This window comes from Cyprinus carpio, chromosome B3, assembly GCF_018340385.1.
Source record: "Cyprinus carpio isolate SPL01 chromosome B3, ASM1834038v1, whole genome shotgun sequence".
Taxonomy (NCBI): domain Eukaryota; kingdom Metazoa; phylum Chordata; class Actinopteri; order Cypriniformes; family Cyprinidae; genus Cyprinus; species Cyprinus carpio.
The window spans coordinates 21347673-21368073 of record NC_056599.1 but is presented as its reverse complement, the minus strand read 5'-3'; the positions used below and the strand labels follow the sequence as shown (position 1 = coordinate 21368073).

General features: G+C 35.5%; 2 protein-coding genes across 5 annotated transcripts; both read left to right on the top strand.

Annotated features, from left to right (window-relative positions):
- The first annotated feature begins 248 nt into the window (after positions 1–248).
- On the top strand, positions 249–3595 carry pyya (peptide YYa). Its single transcript, XM_019078683.2, has 4 exons — positions 249–405; positions 1140–1327; positions 2668–2748; positions 3258–3595. The coding sequence occupies exons 2-4, from the start codon at positions 1140–1142 to the stop codon at positions 3280–3282; spliced, it is 294 nt and encodes a 97-aa protein (XP_018934228.1). The 5' UTR covers positions 249–405; the 3' UTR covers positions 3283–3595.
- Positions 3596–4301: 706 nt separating this feature from the next.
- On the top strand, positions 4302–17268 carry mpp2a (membrane palmitoylated protein 2a). 4 transcript variants are annotated; one of them, XM_042720219.1, is made up of 14 exons: positions 4438–4460; positions 4709–4794; positions 8974–9016; positions 10206–10306; positions 11262–11414; positions 11507–11662; positions 12596–12823; positions 13451–13582; positions 13772–13874; positions 14387–14455; positions 14551–14712; positions 14884–15086; positions 15169–15294; positions 16403–17268. In XM_042720219.1, the coding sequence occupies exons 3-14, from the start codon at positions 8986–8988 to the stop codon at positions 16577–16579; spliced, it is 1641 nt and encodes a 546-aa protein (XP_042576153.1). In that variant the 5' UTR covers positions 4438–4460; positions 4709–4794; positions 8974–8985; the 3' UTR covers positions 16580–17268. The 4 variants fall into 4 exon arrangements, with proteins under 4 accessions (XP_042576152.1, XP_042576151.1, XP_042576153.1 ...); XM_042720218.1 differs by lacking the exon at positions 4709–4794 and having other exon boundaries at positions 4302–4460; positions 10209–10306; XM_042720217.1 differs by lacking the exon at positions 4709–4794 and having other exon boundaries at positions 4304–4460.
- The last annotated feature ends 3133 nt before the right edge of the window (positions 17269–20401 follow it).

Below are 20401 nucleotides of genomic sequence, written 5' to 3'. Positions count from 1 at the left end.
ATGGGGAAATCATGTACATAAATTAAGCTTAAAGAATGTTATTGATATTGATTCAGGTAATAAATTAATTGATCTGCAGCTGAACAACAGCAATGATCTTCATGAAACTAATGAAACTAGGGATGTCTCGTGAGTCGTATTGCGAATGTGTTTATGACTGACGTTGGAAGTGGTGCTGGGGGCAGAGCTCGTGTCATTTCCACCGCCCGTCTCGTGTTTACGCAAGGCGCAGCACCGTATATAAAGAGCTTGAGGTGCGGGCAGGACAGAACAGATCCGCGAGTGGACAACTTCTTATTTCTGAAAGACCTCGCAAAGACTCGGGAGACGCAAAAAAGATCATTGAAACTTCAAGGTTCCAGTCCAGAAAAATAACTGTACCTGAACTCTTAGGCTTCGCTGAAAGTAAGTTTGTCTTGTGGTTATCATTCTGCATGTGGAGGTGCCAAATCAAAACTTGCGTTTAACATTTGAAAGATGCTAGATTTGGCATTAAGTAGAAATTCTAGGCATTGCTGTTTTCATTCCTGTTAAGTTTTTTATGTCGGATACCAAAGATGTATTCAGTGTCATTTTTGTTAGTACTAGCACATTCAGCACCATGGACAGCGATCACTTTGACGCTTAACGATCAACTTCATACTACTTTTAATTAGCTGCTAGGGGAAAAAATGTTTGATAGTCTAGATTAACATAAAAAATAAATAGTAGATTTTATTTTTATTTGTGCAATTATTCCATTTATACAATTATTCCATCTCACAAAGAAGTTTTTATCATATGCTTTTAAACATACACAAACTAAAGTGATTCGTTTCTTAATGCATGTGTTTTGCTTCTGATTTTCGATTGATTTGAATAATAGTTCTAACACGTCATTCCGAATTTCAAAGAGGTATTTTTTATTGTTGTTTAAAATGAAGTTTTTGCCGTCGTTTTGACTGCAATATGCACAGCTACTAACTCGCAAAACCATTACAAAACTGTAGTTTACGCAACAGCTACACTTTCCACCTGTTGTTGCTCTCGCACTTCCCCGATCTATTCAGACGTCTTATAAAACGCAGCTTCTTGTAACGTAACCACAGTAAGTCTACATGTGCATTAGTTTATGGAAGAAAAAAATAATTATTTTTCAGATGGCTGTCATGCTGAAACCCTGGACCGTCATCGCTACTCTCCTTTTCTGCGTGCTCCTGTGTCTCGGGACATTTGTGGACGCCTATCCGCCTAAACCAGAGAATCCCGGAGATGACGCTGCTCCGGAGGAACTCGCCAAATATTACACAGCGCTGAGACACTACATCAACCTCATCACGAGACAACGGTGAGAAAGGCCCCTGTAACTATGCATGTTTGCTTAAAATGTTCTTATCACCCCACCCTTCGGACATCGACCAGGTGACCATGATAAAAATGATTTCCCGTTGGTGCCATAGCACCATCTCCCATTAATATGTCAGGAAAAAAATGACCAAGTTCTGCAGTAGGATTGTGAAATTGCATTATGGTCCACTTTTCAGTGGCCAAAGGCTCTTCGTATAACAAATCTGAGTGATAAAACCCAAACAGATGCACCTCAGAGAAGCCTCAGAGATTGAATAGGCTACTCATCCATCATAGATTGATGTTTCTCTCATCCCTGCTTTATAGAGGACTACATTTATTTACATATTTATAGTCTTCTAACAGGCCTTTGACATTTAGGTTTCAGAAAATGAGTGACACATTCCAATAAAAAAAAACATTTCAGTAAATCATTTATCTCCCCGAAATATACTTTAGTTCAAGTTTATTCCAAGAGAGGACCTAATTTCAGACTTATCACTTTCCAATGCCTTGCTAGCCCTTCAAAGAACCTAAAGTCTTGCCTGTAAGAGGTTTAATTGAAAATATATGATGAATTTCTAAGAGAAACCAACAGACATGATGGTTCAAGTAGCTCAACTATGTGTGCGCCACAGTCGTGACTGCATTAAACGAATCCTGGCCTCTTCACAAAGTATTGCTGACGTTCATAATGGGGAGCAGGTGAGATTCTGGAGAGCTCATGTTTCAGAAATAGCTTTAACATTAGTTTGGTCTCAGACTCATTGATATTGCTCATAGGCATCTATCGAGGAGGAATCTGAGCATGAAATTGCTTTGTTTATTCGAGTGCCAAACCGTCGCCCTTAGCTTGTTTTCAGCATAGGCCTATTCATCTTGAAGATGCCATTCTGAGAGATATGAACTAGTGAAGTATTATTGTCTCCATAATAAAACTTTTTCTCCATTTCCACTAAATGTTCTCTAGAACTGACAGTCATGTTTTGTCTGAAGACATAGAGGCTTTGTACCTTTCATCTGTGTGATCAATGTCAGAGTCTTCTTGGTGACGTGTCTCAAGCACATTCAGCTGTCAAGTGGTCAAAAATCATTTAACTGCTAAATTAGATTCATAACGTCTTGGGTGAAAAGACAGTTTGTATTTGTATCAGTGATTGGTGTCTGACAGATAAAGTGGGCTGACTAGTTCTTTTCACTTCCCGACACTTTCACACACCACAATGAGCTCAATGTGTGAGCGATTTGAGATCATTATTTCAGTACCAAAATGTTCCCAGCTAAGCTACACGGCTGGAATAAAGTAATGAGGGAATAAACTGTCATATTTCTTACATACAGGTATGGAAAGAGGTCCACTTCGGAGGATATGATGGCTGAGTTGCTGTTCGGAGATGACACAGAGCGCAAACAGAGATCAAGGTGGGAGTCTTTCTTTTAACCGTAGCTGCAATTTTAATGTTAAATGCTAATAGAGTCATCGTGCAACAGTAAGATGGACAAAAATAAGTTTCCTGATTTAAATGGTATTCTAAAGGTATTTGGGGTAAATGCAGTTTTTAAATCCTCAAGGAACACACTCATGAAGGGTGGTGGGTTGTATGTCAATAGGAAGTAGAAACAACTCATGAATTGTTCACACCTGTTGAGGAATCTCTTCTCTCTGTCCGTCAGGAAGGGAGTGGGTTAGGGAATATGACGCACACTGAATATATGAAAGGCCTTGACATTTAACAGCCCTAATTAGGTCTCAAAAAGGAAGAAATCGCACTGTGCTTACTAATTGAAAACTGTAAATCACTGATAGAAATTGGAGCATCAATGAAAAGGCTAAAGGTGAAATAGTATCAGTGAAACATACTGATATGCCTTATTGATGTCAGAAAAACTAGCAATATTGATTGCATATTAATAACATTTCTCTCTTTCAGATATGATGACTCTTATATGTGGTGAAGTTCAGAGACCCCCGTGTCGCCTGTCCTGAGCTAAGCCCACCTGTGCCTCCCACAGAAAACCTCCAGACAACTATATGAGAACTAGTCACCATCAGACAACCTCATCCACCTCTTTGTTGAATACATCCCCTCTTTTTCTTTCATGTGCACAGAACAAATATCATTAACAACTGTACATAATATATTATAATAGGAACTAACAATGGAAATGTATATGTGTATACTTCATTGTGTCATACAGAAATGATGAGTTTTTGTTTGTACCATGTAAATTATTCTATGTGATTAAACGTTTATTGGGTGAATCTGGATATTTATTTTGCTCTGGTGGTTTTTGAAAAAGCTGTACCATATGCCATAAAGAAAAGGAATAAGTCGTTTTAAAATAATAATAATAATAACAGTTTGATCATAGTACATTTTCAGTACTTACTTAACCTTATATATATATATATATATATATATATATATATATATATATATATATATATATATACATACACACACACACACACACACACACACCACATATATATATATATATATATATATATATATATATATATATATATATATATATATATATATATATATATAAATATGGTTATTTCTAAATGACCAGCAGATGTCCCTGCTGTAATATAAAATAGAGTTCTGTTAGATCCCACACGGCAATAGCACTACATGTACGTGATACTTTCATTTTATTCATTTCTTTGACCACAAGTCAGAGCTAAAGTCTCATTCTACAAAACAGCAACTGCTCATTCGATTTTTAACAGCATAATTATATAAATAACAGTTAACACATAACACTTAGGGTCACTATATTATTAGCTAATATTTATTTAATGCTGTGAGGTTCTCTTTTTATATTTATATAACACGTTAAACACATTAATAAAATATTTTTTCGTTGCTGAACCTGCTACTACATGTTAATGAACTGATTGGCACTGTTATGTAAATGAATGGAGAGCATTTAAAGCGGTCTGTCGAGAACGTTCTATTGTTGACACGGCCCTATAGCCACACACTGGCTGGTGGGTCCCACCTACTGAGCGTTGCCTCTTTATGTCTACGCAATGGCTAGACTCTGATTTGACGCTTTGTAGCGGTTCAGACACCTCTCACAGAATCAAAACAACGTTACGAGGCGTCTACGTTACTGGAAAGGTTAGTATCTCTTTTTACGACACACATATTTCCAGTGTTATGTATTTTTGTGTGTTGACGCATCCCGAAACGTGTGTTCCATTCAGAAATGCGAACCATATAGTTTCATCTTCTGTGATGATATAGTATGGTGCTGTCTTATTGTTGTTATGCGGTTAGGAATGAAGTAAAATTATGAATGCATCCGTTGTTTAATGCGTCTGGAGGTTATTGCTGTTCTTCACCAGCATGATTTTCTTTCATCATAGTTAATTTCAGATGAGAAAGCTAATTCTGTGTGAAATGAAGGCTGCATCAGATATATTTGGCATCGCTTCCGTCCGTATTGTTGGTGGTGAGTGGAATCACTGAACTTCTGATATTTCTCACTATCAGCAGCAAATTCATTGTAATATTAAGACTACATTTACAGTTATTAATTTCTTATTGCAAGAGAACCAGTGATTAAAATGTAGAAATATACACTGTACTTATTTCAATATGAATCGAGCCTATATTTGGGATGTAACCAATTAAGGTAAAAATTAATTATTAATTAAGTGAATATATTTATCGGATGAAAAAATAATTTGAAGATTAGGAGCCATTCTTTTACAGCAGTTAGTTCTGGTCCTCTAATCTGATTGATCAGTTGCACTTGCAAGAGGTCTGATATTTATTATAACAGCTCTGGGACGGGACGCTTTAATAACTTTGCCCAAAATCACCTTTATCATCATAGTAAAGTGTGTTGTCTATTGCACTCATTTAATAACAAAAGCACAAAGAATTAAAATACATTAACCGACAGTTGATACTGATAGCTGGTGGTGCTTTTGTTGTGTGTTTGGTGAGTGCACCAGTACAAACACATTCTTGATAGCATTACAGTAGCAGATTAAAGCCTTAATACATATGAATATGTATGTGCTGTCAAAACCAGGTAATTAAAAACGAAGAATAATCTGGCATAGCCTCAGCGTCTCATTATGGTTCCTTAAAGGGGACGCAGGCCTATTTTTTGTGTGTTGGAGACAGATGGGACATGCCTTTTTCTGGCTCGAGGGAGCAGATGGAGAGCATGGCTGCTTGTGATGTGGGCTGGGCCAGACCGGGGTGTCATTAGCGCAGGGGCTCAGCGGGGTCTGCAGGAAGAATGGGAATGGAAGGAGGTGGGGGGCTCGGGAGTTGCCAAGCCTTGATAAATTCACCATCCCTCCCTTTTGTAAAGGACTGGAGGAAGACCCCCTCACGCTTTCTCTCAGGGGATCGCACTCAGATGCTGAGTTTGCATTCATACCTGGCCAAAAGCACTGGTCTGTTGGTAATGAGATTGGAATGTGAGCTTGGGCATCTCTCATGTTTGGTTGACACCTTTCAAAGCACACTGAGATCAAGAATTAGTTAAAAAAATATTAAAAGATTGAGAATTTTTAAAAGTATGTATATATAAAAGATTACATATATATATTATATATATATATATATGTATATATATATATAAATATATATATATATATATATAGTGTGTGTGTGTGTGTGTGAGTGTGTGTGTGTTATGTATATATATATATATATATATACTGTATATGTTGTGTTTGTGTGTGTGTGTGTGTGTGTGAAACGTTTTTATTTATTTAATTTATTTTTATTTAATTATATATTTTAGTTTAAATTGATGTACTAAAATAACTACAACTAAAACCAAAATAAAAATGAATAAAGACTGTATAGACATATAAAAAAATGTTAATAAATTAATAAAAATATTAATACAAACTATAATAGTATCTAAGAAATACTAAAATAACACTGATCTGGACACTTTAAAATAACTAGCATAATTTATTTGAAAATTATTGTTTGTAATTATTTTAATTATTTATAGGTTCAAATACTTTTGGGGGCTTATTCTATTTTAAATTGTAACACTATAATTTGCTTTACTTTGTTTCTTTGGCAACATTGCTAATTTTAATATGCTAATATTGTGCTGTGATGTTCAATATTTAAAGTTTTAATCAAACATCTTGACCAGAGAAGCAACTTATGTGCTGTTATTGTGCCTGTAGGTTAACAATAAAACCTGTGTGTTTTGTGTGGGTTAATAAAAGCATAGAAGATGGAGCCCGAAGGGGGTCTGTCAGATGGTGGAATAGTGGAACAACAACAAAAATCAGAGGCGCTTGAAGCATTCACAACACCTATATATTCAAAGAAAGCACAGCCAACACCCATTAATAAAGACCTGCAGGAAATGAGCTAGGTAAATGAGTGTCTGTGTTTGCCTGAACTGAACTGACACTTCATCCCAGTATAGCAGCTTCACTCTGAACACTGATGTCGTGCTTGTGAATAAGCCAGAGTGTGTGAAACAGAGGTGTGTGTGAAGTCTGACCTCTCCATCCGTCCCACTGGGACTGCTCTCAGCTACATAAACAACAGATTCACACTAGCATCACAAATCCACATCATCAAAGCTCCCATGTTTTTTCCTTTGATTCAGTGTGACATTATCTGACGGCCCAGCAAAATCATAGTGTTTGTATATAGTGAAGTGAATAGAATAAGTCATCAGTCAAAGTCAAGTCTTTCCAGGAATTTACATTTATGCATTTAGCAGATACATTTAAAGCAATTTATGAGTAATTTGTCCTACAGATAACAATATTCATAGTTATTAGAAAGCGTCACTATAGAACAAGCTAGAGCTGAGGTGAATTACAATAAGAAGATTTTTTTTTTTTTTAATTTCCAAAAAGCAGATTATACCTGAAAAGAAGGCTTATTTGACCTTGTTTACCCCTTTACCTCATATACATTGAGTAAAGACTATATAAAGCTCAGCTAAACCCTCTTAATTGATTTCTGGACTGTTATGGCTCATGTTTAAAGGTAATTTACTCACCCTCATGTCATTCTAAACCTGATACACAAAACAAGATATTTTGAAGAATGCTGGTAACAGTTTTGGTGCCCATTGACTAACATTGTATGGACAAGTAAAAAACATTAGTCATACAGGTTTGGAACGATATGAGGGTGAGTAACTGATGACAGATCTGTCTAATAACCTTATAACAGCAATCAAATAGTCCAGATTTTTTAAGAAGACGTTCCAGCTTCCTGGGCTTCAGCTGGAATGTAAGGCAGCTACTTTCCCCTTTAGGAAGTAGGCTAGTCACTCAGCTCATAACCTACGTAACATGTGGGAGAAAAAGAATCACTATAGCAACCACCTCCGTCATACAGTGTATGTGAAAATGGTTCATGGTTGCATAGGATTTTTGAGAATACTTTGCTCCCATTATTTGTGTTGAAAGCCTCATAATGTCAGTAGAATGGTGTTTTGTTAATGCTCCCATGGGAAGATATGAAGTAATGAAGGCAGTGTAGTCGTCTCTAGCATAAACACGGTTAATTTATATGCCCACTGTGGGCTGTATCCATACATACGTTACTTAATACATCCTGTTTTGTAATATGATTGACAGTGCAGCTCCTGTTCGTGAGAAAGGGTTGCAAAATCACAACAGATGTCCAGAGAAAACAATTGCTTGCCTATTAGTTGGATTAGCCATTTGTGTATGTGTGTGTGTGTGTGTGAGAGAGAGAGACAAATGAGAGAGAGAGAGAGAGAGAGAGAGAGAGAGAGAGAGAGAAGGTGTGTCAGGTCTTAACCTCCTCTGATCCTTCAGGTCTTTGAGGGATTACTGCTTTCTGGGACACAGTTTAAACAGTTTTAGAGCAGGAATTTATGGATTATGCATCATATTGATTTGAAATCTATCTATCTATCTATCTATCTATCTATCTATCTATCTATCTATCCGTCTGTCCGTCCGTCCGTCCTCATGCCTGCTGCCAGTCTGTTATATGGTATAATTTACAGTCAGTGGTCAGTAAAGCAGCTAATCAGGACCATGTATCAGTTACTTCATAATAATGACCAGCATACAAAACACTATCCTGCCTAATAAATGAATCACTGATTTAGTTGTTAGAAATGATGTTATTATATTGGAAGAAAGAGACTGTGGAGTGATGGATAAATCTATTGCCTGGGACAGCACAGTCATTTATACACAGTCACAGTCATTTATGCAGAATCATATGACAGTGGGATGCAGTGATTGACCAAACCAAATCAAGTATTCCAGTAAGTCTATTATAAAAAATTATGTATAGTAAAAATCTTTCAGTCTTATTCTCAGCGCTTCTGTTATTCCCACTCTCCTCCTCCTCCTGTGACTTGTGTCTCTAGTGCACCTGCTCCCTGTCATGCTTTCATTTGGAGGACAGGGCTGAATCTAAGCAACCCCCTAAAAATCATTCATTCTCTCCCTCCCACACACACACACACACACTGCATATCTCATCTTATTGTATACATTGTCATAGCAGCCACAGCTGAGAAAATGCCCCCACTCTTTTACATTTCTTTTCATTCCCCATCTTTCTTTTGCTTATACTTACTCTACCCTCTGTTCCTAATAATGATGTTAAATCTCTCTCTCTGATGCTTTGGTTGTAGATTTCAAACATCATGCCTGTGGCAGCCACCGGCACAGAGCATGGTAAGTATCATCATCAATAAGAGTTTTATTTTGCGGCACAGAGCATGGTAAGTATCATCATCAATAAGAGATTTTTTGGTTTTTTGGAATTTTGAAATTTAAAATTTTAAATTATAAAACACAAAAAGTGAACTTACAGGCATCACAGGAGATTCATTTTTGTTTTTTTTTTCCACCACATTCCATCACATTTCAAATCATGCATTGCGTTCAGCAGTATTCTGTGATGGAAATAACAGTGATGAAAATGATGCTTTAAACATTTCTAATGACAAAGCTTATTTGTCCTGCTCAATTTAATGTTATAGTTAGTCCATCCCAAATGCCCTTCATTTAAATATATATATTTTTTTTTTTACACTTTTTGCTGTTTGCCAAATAAAGGATGAATGCGTGGTGACCAAAAGTGCTTTAATGTGATGTTTAGTCAAAAAAAAAGTTTAAATCAATTTGTTTTAATGTAAGAAGCTTTAACAAAAAAATTTCCATCTACTTTAAAAAGCATTTATTTACAGCATATATTTTTCCTTTGCACGTCTTTGGACCCTAATGCAGATGGCTTAGCATCATTTCAGCAAACTAGTGTTGCTTTGTGCCTATGGCGTAAACAGTAGCCGCAAAAAAGTTGTTTCATTCTAAGAATTTGATGTTGAGCCAAAACAGTACAGATCACAACAGATGAATCACAGAAATGGGGGTCACTAAAGGTAATTTGACTGTTTGCTGTGAGGATTTTCCTGGCGCTGTACTAATAAACATGGACACCCTTGTGCTCCAGATGGCTGGCACACACACACACACACACACACACAGGGATACCCAGCTTCAGTGATATCATTCCCTGGAGATCCACTTGACATGTGTGTGCCCTGCAGTGTCTGTTAATAAATACTGTGTGATTCTGATATATTAAGGTGCAGTGATCTACCCTAAAATGTCAATCTTGCAGTTTAAGCCCTCTACATCTTATCATATACACAGCTATTCATATTTCAGTAGTTAAAGGCATAGTTCAAGGAGGCTTCTCAAAAATGTTTCATATACATTTGAGCTGTACATTTAAAAAAGACCTAATATTGTCCATATGGTAAGATGAATGTATAAAACAGATTGTGTAAGTGTGTATGATCAAACAGTAGAGTGTCACATAAGCAGCTGTATAATCAGGTCTCTTGTCTTTCCCCCCCAGCAGTGCCGCAGGTGCTGGACACACTGAGTGACAGCACCAGCTCCACCACTGCCAATGACCTGGACCTCATCTTCCTCAAGGGCATCATGGAGAGCCCGGTGGTCAGTTTTCAGCCCCAAACATACCGCAGTCATTATTGCCAAAAAAATTAAAAATAATAATAAAAAAGTTGTGACTATACATTATCCCACTTATAGCTACTCAACAAGTTAATACATTTATGAATTATTGATTTAAAATGAATTTATACCACCTGTCAAAAATGTGGGATAATTAAGATTTTCAATGTTTTCAAAAAAAGTCTCTAATGCTTACTAGATGCATTTATTTCACCAGAAGTACAGTAAAACAGTAATATTGTGAAATATTATTACAGTTGAAAAATGTTCTGTTTGAACATGTATTAAAATGTCTTTTATAAATAATGTCTATTATTTGGTACTCAATTATTATCAATTATTATTGAGAATGAACTATTAATAACGGTTCTTATTATTATAAATGCGGAAGGTTTGCTGCTGAATTTGTGGAAACTGTGCTACATTTTCTCAGGATTCGTTGATGAATAGAAAGTTCAAAAGAACAATTCAAAAAGTTCATCAAGCTAATCTTTCTATACAAACTACTGAACGCTCGTATATCAGTTACCAACTGTTTCAACATTAATATTGATAAAAGGAAATGTTTCTTGAGCACCAAATCAGCATTAATTTCTGAAGGATCATGTGACACAAAAGACTCGAGTAATGACTGCTGAAATACCTATTTTCAGAATTTTCAGAATTTAAAAGTTGTTGATTCTTTCATGTATTTGGATGGACCAGTATCAGTCGAAAAAATATTAGAATAATATTGTATAAGAAACATGCATGCACACACATAAATAAGATAATAGTAAATAATGTGTATGATAAATGTCTTTTAAATATATCTGAATACGAATAAAATAAATCTTGCCGAAGTCGTCAAAAGCATCAGCAGCAATATAGCCATTCTTTCACGACAAACCAATAACTGATAATCAATATGGCTCTTAAAACCTGACTGATCTTCTAGAGTGCAGAGAGTCTGGAGGAGACACGACTGGAGGCCGTGAGGGACAATAATGTGGAGCTGGTGCAGGACATCCTGAGAGAGCTGAGCCCCTTCACACACCGCAGCAACACCGCCGCAGAGCTGTCACGCATACTCAACCAGCCGCACTTCCAGGTACACCGCTGCAGACCAGCAGACCTGTCAAATGAAATGGGAATAATAGACAGTCTGATTAGTGACTGACGCGCTGTGCTTTTGATGATCAGTCTCTGTTGGAGACGCACGACTCTGTGGCCTCTCAGACATGTGAGACTCCGCCCTCGAGCCCCTGTGCTTTCATGGAGCCGCCCATCAACAGTGTACCGGTGCCAGCTGATGCCATCCGCATGGTGGGCATCCGCAAAGTGGCTGGAGAGCATTTGGTAAGATTGCATTCACAGTGTTTCTGTGCGCAGAGAACGCTTTAAAACTCTCTCATACTCAAGATCTTTTTCTTGATGTTGGTTCCCACAGTAACAAACTTGTATAATTTTTTTCATACCTGGAAAAGTCATAGAAATAAAAAAAAGAAAAAAAAAATCTTTGAAAAGTCAGAATATACATCTTATAATTATGCTGTGCTCTAAAGTATGAAATTGTACAAAATTTCTAAGTGATTATACTTTTGATGATTATGTGATTATATGTTTATTGATTAAATTCTATAATTAGATATTGTATCGTATAATAATAATGTTATATTAAATTATGATATTTAATGTCATTTTAAAATATTATTAAATTGTAATACTAACATTATATTTTAGAGCAAACCAAAATGATAGTATTAAACAATATGTATGGTTAAGCTCTGCTGTAAAATATGAGATTAATATACAAGATTTCTGTTTGTAATTATACATTTTATAACAATAAATTATGCAATTATATAATATGATATTTCCATTTATTTGTAATATTATATTAAATTATACTGTAATTTTATTTGAATTCTAATATTATTTTTCAAAGCAGAGCATTATGAAATTATTAAGCCAAATGTATGGTTATGTTCTTATTATATATTATATTTTATATATGTATGTATGCATGTATATATTTATATATAATACTAATATTATATTTTAGACCATAGCATAATGATAGGATAAAATGAAATATGTAGTTATGCTTGCTCTAAAATATTACGTTAATATTCATTATATCAAATTTTACAGTGAATATACAATTTTTTACTCTAAAATAGTAAATGAATATATAAAGGTCATGAAAAAGTCCTGGAAACTGAGTGATCAGATTCCATATGTGCTTAGACTAGAGTGACTAGTTTCTGACTTGTCCTGTTGTTTTGTCAGGGTGTGACGTTCCGTATTGAGAACGGAGAGCTGGTGATCGCCCGCATTCTCCACGGGGGGATGATCGACCAGCAGGGTCTGCTCCACGCAGGTGACATCATCAAAGAGGTGAACGGGCGAGAGGTGGGTGACGACCCTCGTGTGCTGCAGGAGATGCTGCAGGAGGCCAGCGGCAGTGTGGTGCTCAAGATCCTTCCCAGCTACCAGGAGCCGCATCCCCCCAGACAGGTACCGTCTAAATACACAACGGGACATGTTCAGTGTACTTGCATGCATAGGGCATCACATCAATGACCCTGTTTACACCTGGTATTATGTATCAGGCCACCAGTGGTTTTGAAATGCTGGTGACTCCACATATGCACATCAGTGCTACCTACTTTCCTCTTGTTTTTCTCTGCTGCTCTTTCGTGGTTGTCATCTAATTTCTTAATGTTTTAACTCATTTTCATATTTTAAATTATTGGAAACAGTCAGTGCTGTGTAGTAACTGATTACATGTCATTTGGATTACATAATCAGATTCCAAAAAATAAGCTCTTAAATGCTCAAAATCCATTTTTTTTTATTTTTTTTTTTTTATATAGTTTATCTGATCACGTATTATTCACACAATGGCAGTAAATAATTCATAATTTATTGATTCTCTCTAATTCTTTTTTTCTTCATTACATTTTCCTTACTAAAAAATATTACATGTCATATACATATGGAAATTCTTCCAGTTTTATGGAGCTGCACTCAGCAGCAGTTTCTGTCATGTAGTTTGTAATCAGTAACGGACAACTGGAAATAGTTCACATCAGCAACTTTAATGTATTTCAATCATGAGCACGCTTACCCTTGTCTCTGCAGGTTTTTGTGAAGTGCCATTGTGATTATGACCCTGCCAATGACAACCTGATCCCATGCAAGGAGGCGGGACTACAGTTCTCAAGTGGAGACATTCTGCAGATTGTTAACCAGGAAGATGTGAACTGGTGGCAGGTTTGTCAGTCAAATTAGAAGCACTAGAGTGTATTTGTGCTAAAAATGATGTGATCATTTACCTTTTTTGAAGACCTAAATCACATCTGCTTTTTAGTTAACATGTAAGATCTCTGTATAAAAGTTGATCAGCCTAGTGAAATTATAAATTTTTTGTAGGTGTATTTTTTGTACATGATGTGTCCACAGGCCCGTCATGTAGAGGGAGGCAGTGCTGGTCTGATTCCCAGTCAACTTCTGGAGGAGAAGAGGAAAGCTTTTGTGAAGAAAGATGTTGACCTTTCACCAGCAGGTACTTGTAGTAATAATAATAATATACAATTTAAAATGTCTATTTTTAATATATGTTCAAATATAATTTATTCCTGTGATGCAAAGCTGAATTTTCCTCATCATTGTCACATGATCCTTCAGAAATCATTCTAATATGACGATTCACTGCTCAAAAAAGTTGTGCTGCTTAATATTTTTTTCAGGATTCTTTGAACAGAAAGTTTAAAATAACTGCATTTATTTGTAGTATTATTTTTTATTAACATTGTAAATCTTTTCACTATCAATTTTGCTATCATTCTTGCTGAATTAAAGCATTATTATTATTACTGTTTATATTTTTTATTTATTGTTTTTAACCCTACCCTATTTGAATGGTTGATTTGTGCATACTGCCCCCTGGTGGATTTAATATGAACGTTTACAATGTCTAATCCTCTAATCAAACGTTCTTAAAGCACTGCATACTTTATTAAAGGTTCAGTAATGCAGTAATTATTTGTGTATAAATAATATCACTGTGTATTACAGCCAATCTCTGCACTGGAATGGTTGGCAAGAAGAAGAAGAAAATGATGTATCTAACTACAAAAAATGCAGGTTTGTTTTATTTTTACTCAAATGCATGTTTTTTTGAAACAGCATGTCTTTTCTGGTTTCCAATCTTTCATTCTTTCTTTTTTAATCCCTGACAGATTTTGACAGGCACGAGTTACTGATCTATGAGGAGGTGGCAAAAGTCCCACCTTTTCGCAGGAAGACGCTGGTTCTGATTGGTGCACCAGGAGTGGGACGACGAAGTCTGAAGAATAAGTTGCTAGTGTCAGACCCTCAGCACTATGGCACCACCGTCCCCTGTGAGTCATCTCTGGGTGTATTAGGCACAGTTTTCATTACTGTGGGGGTTCAGACTCATTCCTGATGCAAATATTTCTTCCCTTTAGTGTGAGAGATTTTTTGGACACAACCAAAATGTAGTGCTAATCTGTTCATAAACAGAAATTAATGATTCATGTAACTGTCCACAGACACGTCTAGGAAGCCCAAATCAGCAGACAGAGATAATATGATGTATGCCTTCACATCCCGGAGTAAGATGGAAGCTGATATTAAAGCTGGCCACTATCTTGAACACGGTGAATATGACGGTAACCTCTACGGCACCAAGAATGACTCCATCCATGAAGTAGTGGAGGCTGGACGTATCTGTATCCTGGACGTCAGCCCACAGGTAAGGGACTCTTTAACTAAGGAGAGGATCAACAGATGCTGTTTTATAGTATTTCATGAAAACCACTTTTTTTTTGCCATAGGCCCTAAAAGTCCTCAGGACATCAGAGTTTTTGCCTTATGTGGTGTTCATCAAAGCCCCAGAGTTTGAGGTGCTGAAGGCCATGAACAGATCTGGGGTGGAGGCTGGAGTGACCAAACACCGACCAGTAAGTTTAAAGGGATAGTTCACCCAAAAAAAGAAAATTACCCCATGATTTACTCACCCTCAAGCCATTCTAGGTCTTTCAGATGAATACAATCAAAGTTACAATAAAAGATGTCCTTGCTCTTCAAAACTTTTGAATTCCAATAAAGCACATCTATCCATCATAAAAAGTGCTCCACATGGCTCCGGGGGTTAATAAAGGCCTTCTGAAGCAAAGCAATGCATTTGTGTAACAAAGATGTCCATATATAAAACTTTATAAACCGTAATCTAGCTTCCGCTGACTGTTGTACGTGCGTTCACAAGAGAGTGGTGATCAGTGGATGATGTTGGATGTAGGCGTAGCATAAGCTCGATGAACACAGAAGTGCAGAGGAGAGAGCAAAACAAAACACTGGTCACAAATTAGGAGTACAAATATAAGTTCAATGTAAGTCAAGAGGAAACTGATTTTCCTTTGCTGTATACAAAACTTGGTTTTCGTGAAACTAGCATCTTCTCACTGGAGCTTACGCTATACCTACATCCTTCGGGCTAGAGATTACAGTTTATAAAGTTGTAAGGTAACGCTTTATTTTAAGGTGTCCTTGTTACATGTTCGTACTATTATAATAACAATACATTATGCAAAATTACATGCAAATAACCCTAAACCAAACCCTAACCATATATTAAGTACATGTAGTAATTTAATATTACTTAGTACTTCAATGTATAATTACACTGTAACAAGGACACCTTAAAATAAAACGTAACGTAGTTGTTTGTAAATATGTTTTTTTTTATTAAATGAATTGCTTTGCTTTGGTTGGCTTTTTTTTTTTTTTATAGTGCTGTGTGTGTGGAGCACTTTTTATAATGGATGGACAGACTTTATTGGAATTCAAAATTTCAACACCCATTCACTTCCATAATAAAGCTTGGAAGTGCCAGGACATTGTTTAATATAACATACTTTTGGGTGGCTTGAGGGTGAGTAAATCATGGGGTAATTATCATTGCTTGAACTATCCCTTTAAGTCCCACTTAGTAGCTGTATAATAAACATGGTTCTCTTGAAACTCAAGTTTTGTCCATCCTAAAAATCTTCACCTGTCTCTTCTCAACAGGACGCAGAACTGAAGAGGACGGTGGATGAGAGCGCCAAGATTCAGAGAGTGTACGGACACTACTTCGACCTCACCATAGTAAATGACGATTTGGAACAAGCATACAGGATGCTCAAATCCTCCTTAGAGAAGTTAAAGGGAGCTCAGCAGTGGGTTCCGGTTGGGTGGGTGTTTTAGAGCTCAGTACAGCAACTAGTGGATGATTCATGTGACACTTTATACCAGTGTTAACTGGTTTACATCATCAACCTCGTGCCAGGGGTGTACACTGATCAGAGAGCTTATATGTGTGTGTGTGTGTGTGTGTGTGTGTGTGTGTGTGTGTGTGTGTGTGTGTGTGTGTGAAATCACCATCTACCCTTTACAAAAACCGTGACATTGAACTAGTCTCATCTTTTTGTTTACAGTAAACATTAAAGTTTCAGTTCAGATGTTTTTTTTAAATTTGAGATATTTTTTAATTTTACACAAAATATCTGAACATCCTTTAACAATTAAGTTAAAAAGAGTAATCTCTCAAAGAAAATGATACATTTATTTCAGAAGCAAAACTGTTAGACAAGACTATATTTTGCAGAATATATCTTGAATTTACAATTTATAATGAAGGTTTTTTTTGTTTTTGTTTTTTTAACGTAACCTTTTCAAAAGGTTGCTAGATTTATTGGGTTAAAACAAACAAACAACAACAACAAAAGATCAAACTTGTACTACTGTTTGGGGTCAGTTTTATTTTAATAAATTAATACTTGAATAATTGATTAAAAGTGACAGTAAAGACATTTATATGTTACAAAAGATTTCTATTAAAATAAAAGCTGTACTTTTGAACTCTCTAAACCCCGAAAACTGTATCATGATTTCCACAAAAACATTTAAGCAGCACAACTGACAATAAGATAAGTTTATTTTGTTGAGTATTATATTGGTTTGATTTGGGTATTGTGTTGTTTAAGTGTGGAGTGGTGTTGTTATGCTAAATTCAGCTTTAATATCACAGGAATAAATTACATTTTAAAATAAAAACTTAAAAACATATTAGATTGTAATTGTAATAATATTAACTGCTACTGCTTTGATGTATTGTTTATCAAATAAATGCAGCCTTGATATGCATAAGAAATCTGAATCAATCCCAAACTTTTGAATGATAGTATGTATTCTCTAAAAACAAATCTTACGCAGATTTGCTTCTCAAGTAAATTTAACAAGTTACTTTTTTAAAAAATAATTTTGTTTTAAAATCCACAATTTGGTACAGGCCTACATAAATTCTGTTAGCGTAGGTGGTAGATGATTGGACAGTGTTTCATCTCTGAATTCTATTTTTATCATAAGGCTCTATTTTGCTCAGCTCCGGTTGTTGTGTCAGGCACATGACTTTTGTACAGTTTATTTTCATATACATCCACATTACAGCAAAATATTTTTCTGAATCTAGCACAGGAATATAAGAACATATGATCATATACAGACTGAAAACACTGAGTAACAGAAACAGCGGGCAGATAATATTTGCACACAATATACAGTTCAGAAGGTCACTGAATGCAGCATATAATTGATTTCAGATGGTTCTTTTTGCAGATCACCATATCAAACATTGTGAACTACATTAGATATGTTAGAAACAATATACATATTTATTTATTGATTTGAAAAAGGAGCAAACCTCATTTTTTCCACTTAAATTGGACAAGAACCTGTGAATTGAAGGGAAGAACAGTGCTAGAGCATGGCATTAAGACCTTTATATAAATATCTATGAACACGCTGTCAGTGTAAAATGTTGTGGCTGCATGTTATCTGTGTATCTGCTCTTATTCGCAGCAATTTATTCAAATGCTGTATATGCTTATTGGATGAAAATATCTCTTTTTCTTACAGACAAACCCTCTCTACTTTTTTATTACGAATGACTATGCTTTAATATTCTTAAATTAATTTTCTCTGATTATCATTCATGCCAGTGATATTTGGCTTGAATATTGGCAGCTATTGTTTATTTATTTGTTTTTTATCATCTATATCTATGTGTGAGATGTTAGGATTTTAGTTTTGATATTGATATTACATTTTCTACATATCAGATAATGGACTAAGCTAGAGGCAGATACTGTATAGTAGTCATGTTTCATGTGCAAAATCATTGAATGATTAGAAGAACAATCTGTAAATTGCCTGATTTCTGAAATAAAATGTTTGAGGACATAATGTGTTAATAAATTAATCATTAATTGAATGTAGTCAGAAAAAAGAAATACGGACAGCATTTTATACACCTTTTAACTTCAATATCTGTATTGCTAATGAATGAACTTTACTGTCCAGATTCCACACAGACACGAACTAGACTTCATTCTCAATGAATGGGATAAATATCTTCAGCAAATTACAGAGACAATCATTTATTTACAATCTAAATGTGAAATGTGAAATGTTGTTTTTCTTCAGTTAGCATGGCCCTGTGCCTGTAGTTTTGGACACACTGGCTTTAACAGCTTCTGTCATTGGTTGATCATTTTGTTAAATATGAATGTAACTAAAGTAGCATCCATATAAATCTGTAATGTTTACGATTTTTGAATAAGCAATTTCAGAATTATATTTAAAAGTAAACGTGAAATTAACTCCTATTGTCCTATGATATATTGTGTTTTTCTGTCTGCGAAAGGGAAACATAAAGATATGAATTTATCATCTGAAATTCAGATTCAGTTCACAGTCACGTCGTCCAGCCCTACTTTATCCTGAGCAGATTATTTAACCGGTTTCACCAACAGAGGGCAGATTGTGTGTTAGGGCAGCAGATGGATTAGCTTCAGAGGCTGTCCAATAAATAAATTCGATTATGTTGCTGTGTGATAATACATAAATAGGGTTATTTGCTTGTTTGTTTCTAATGATTTTTATGTCTATGAACTTTTTTTAGGTATTGTTATATCTTGTCAGTAGTTACTCTCCTTCATGTCGTTCCAAACCGTAAGACCTTCATTCATCTTCGGAACACAAATTAAGATATTTCATAGACAGCAAGGATATTACCACGATCAATGCACAGAAACGTAGCAAGGACATCGTTAATATAATCCATGTGACAGGGGTTCAACCGTATATTTGACGAAGCTACAATAATACTTTTTTTGTGTGCAAAGAAAACAATAATAACATAATTTATTCAATTCTTCTCCACAAGTTACTGTCTTCCGCCATTTTGGAGAGTACCCCAGGACTGTAATCAACGTAAGCAGCATTGTTTACGTTCAGTATGCGTAAACTGAACGTAAACAGTGCTTAATTGTGGTAATGTCCTTGCTGTCTATGGAGGGTCAGAGAGCTCTCAGATTCCATCAAAAATATCTTAATTTGTGTTCTGAAGATAAACGAAGGTCTTACGGGTTTGGAACAACATGAGGGTGAGTAATTAATGACATAATTTTAATTTTGGGGTGAAGTAACCCTTTAAGCATAAGGTACGAGAGACCACGCTATACTGTGAATACAGTAACGTTACTTGGTACGTCTCACTACAGTAGCTGCAACTTCTTTAACCATGAATATAATAATACAGCATAACCCCGTGTGTATTTTATAAAACACGAAATAAATATTAACAAATACTAAGGACACAAGTTTTCAGTCAAACAATCTACGCATGCACAGTGATTAACAGATGTTTCTTAGCCAATCAGATACCATGACCTGAACTATTTGCATGTTATGTGCGTTTCATTAAAATAATAATAATAATAATATTAATAATAATAATAATAATAATAATAATAAAACTAGCTCTAAATCCTCTCACGGCTCATGGATAGTTTATCCAAAAAAGAAACTTCTGTCATCATTTAATCTCTCTCATGTCATTCCAAACCTGTATGTGTTTCTTTCTTCTCTTGAGCTCAAAAGAAAATATTTTGAAAAGAATGTTGGTAACCAAACTGACAATAGTGCTGACTTCCTAGTGTTTCCTCCATCCCCTCCCCCCATACTATG

Bases quoted from the DNA above. Each gene is read 5' to 3' on its own strand.
- pyya (XM_019078683.2), top strand. From the start codon at position 1,140: ATGGCTGTCATGCTGAAACCCTGGACCGTCATCGCTACTCTCCTTTTC. The intron at 1,328-2,667 runs GTGAGAAAGGCC...TCTTACATACAG, and splicing joins AACCTCATCACGAGACAACG to GTATGGAAAGAGGTCCACTT. The intron at 2,749-3,257 runs GTGGGAGTCTTT...TCTCTCTTTCAG, and splicing joins GAGCGCAAACAGAGATCAAG to ATATGATGACTCTTATATGT.
- mpp2a (XM_042720217.1), top strand. From the start codon at position 4,359: ATGTCTACGCAATGGCTAGACTCTGATTTGACGCTTTGTAGCGGTTCA. The intron at 12,824-13,450 runs GTACCGTCTAAA...TTGTCTCTGCAG, and splicing joins AGCCGCATCCCCCCAGACAG to GTTTTTGTGAAGTGCCATTG. The intron at 14,713-14,883 runs GTGAGTCATCTC...AACTGTCCACAG, and splicing joins CTATGGCACCACCGTCCCCT to ACACGTCTAGGAAGCCCAAA.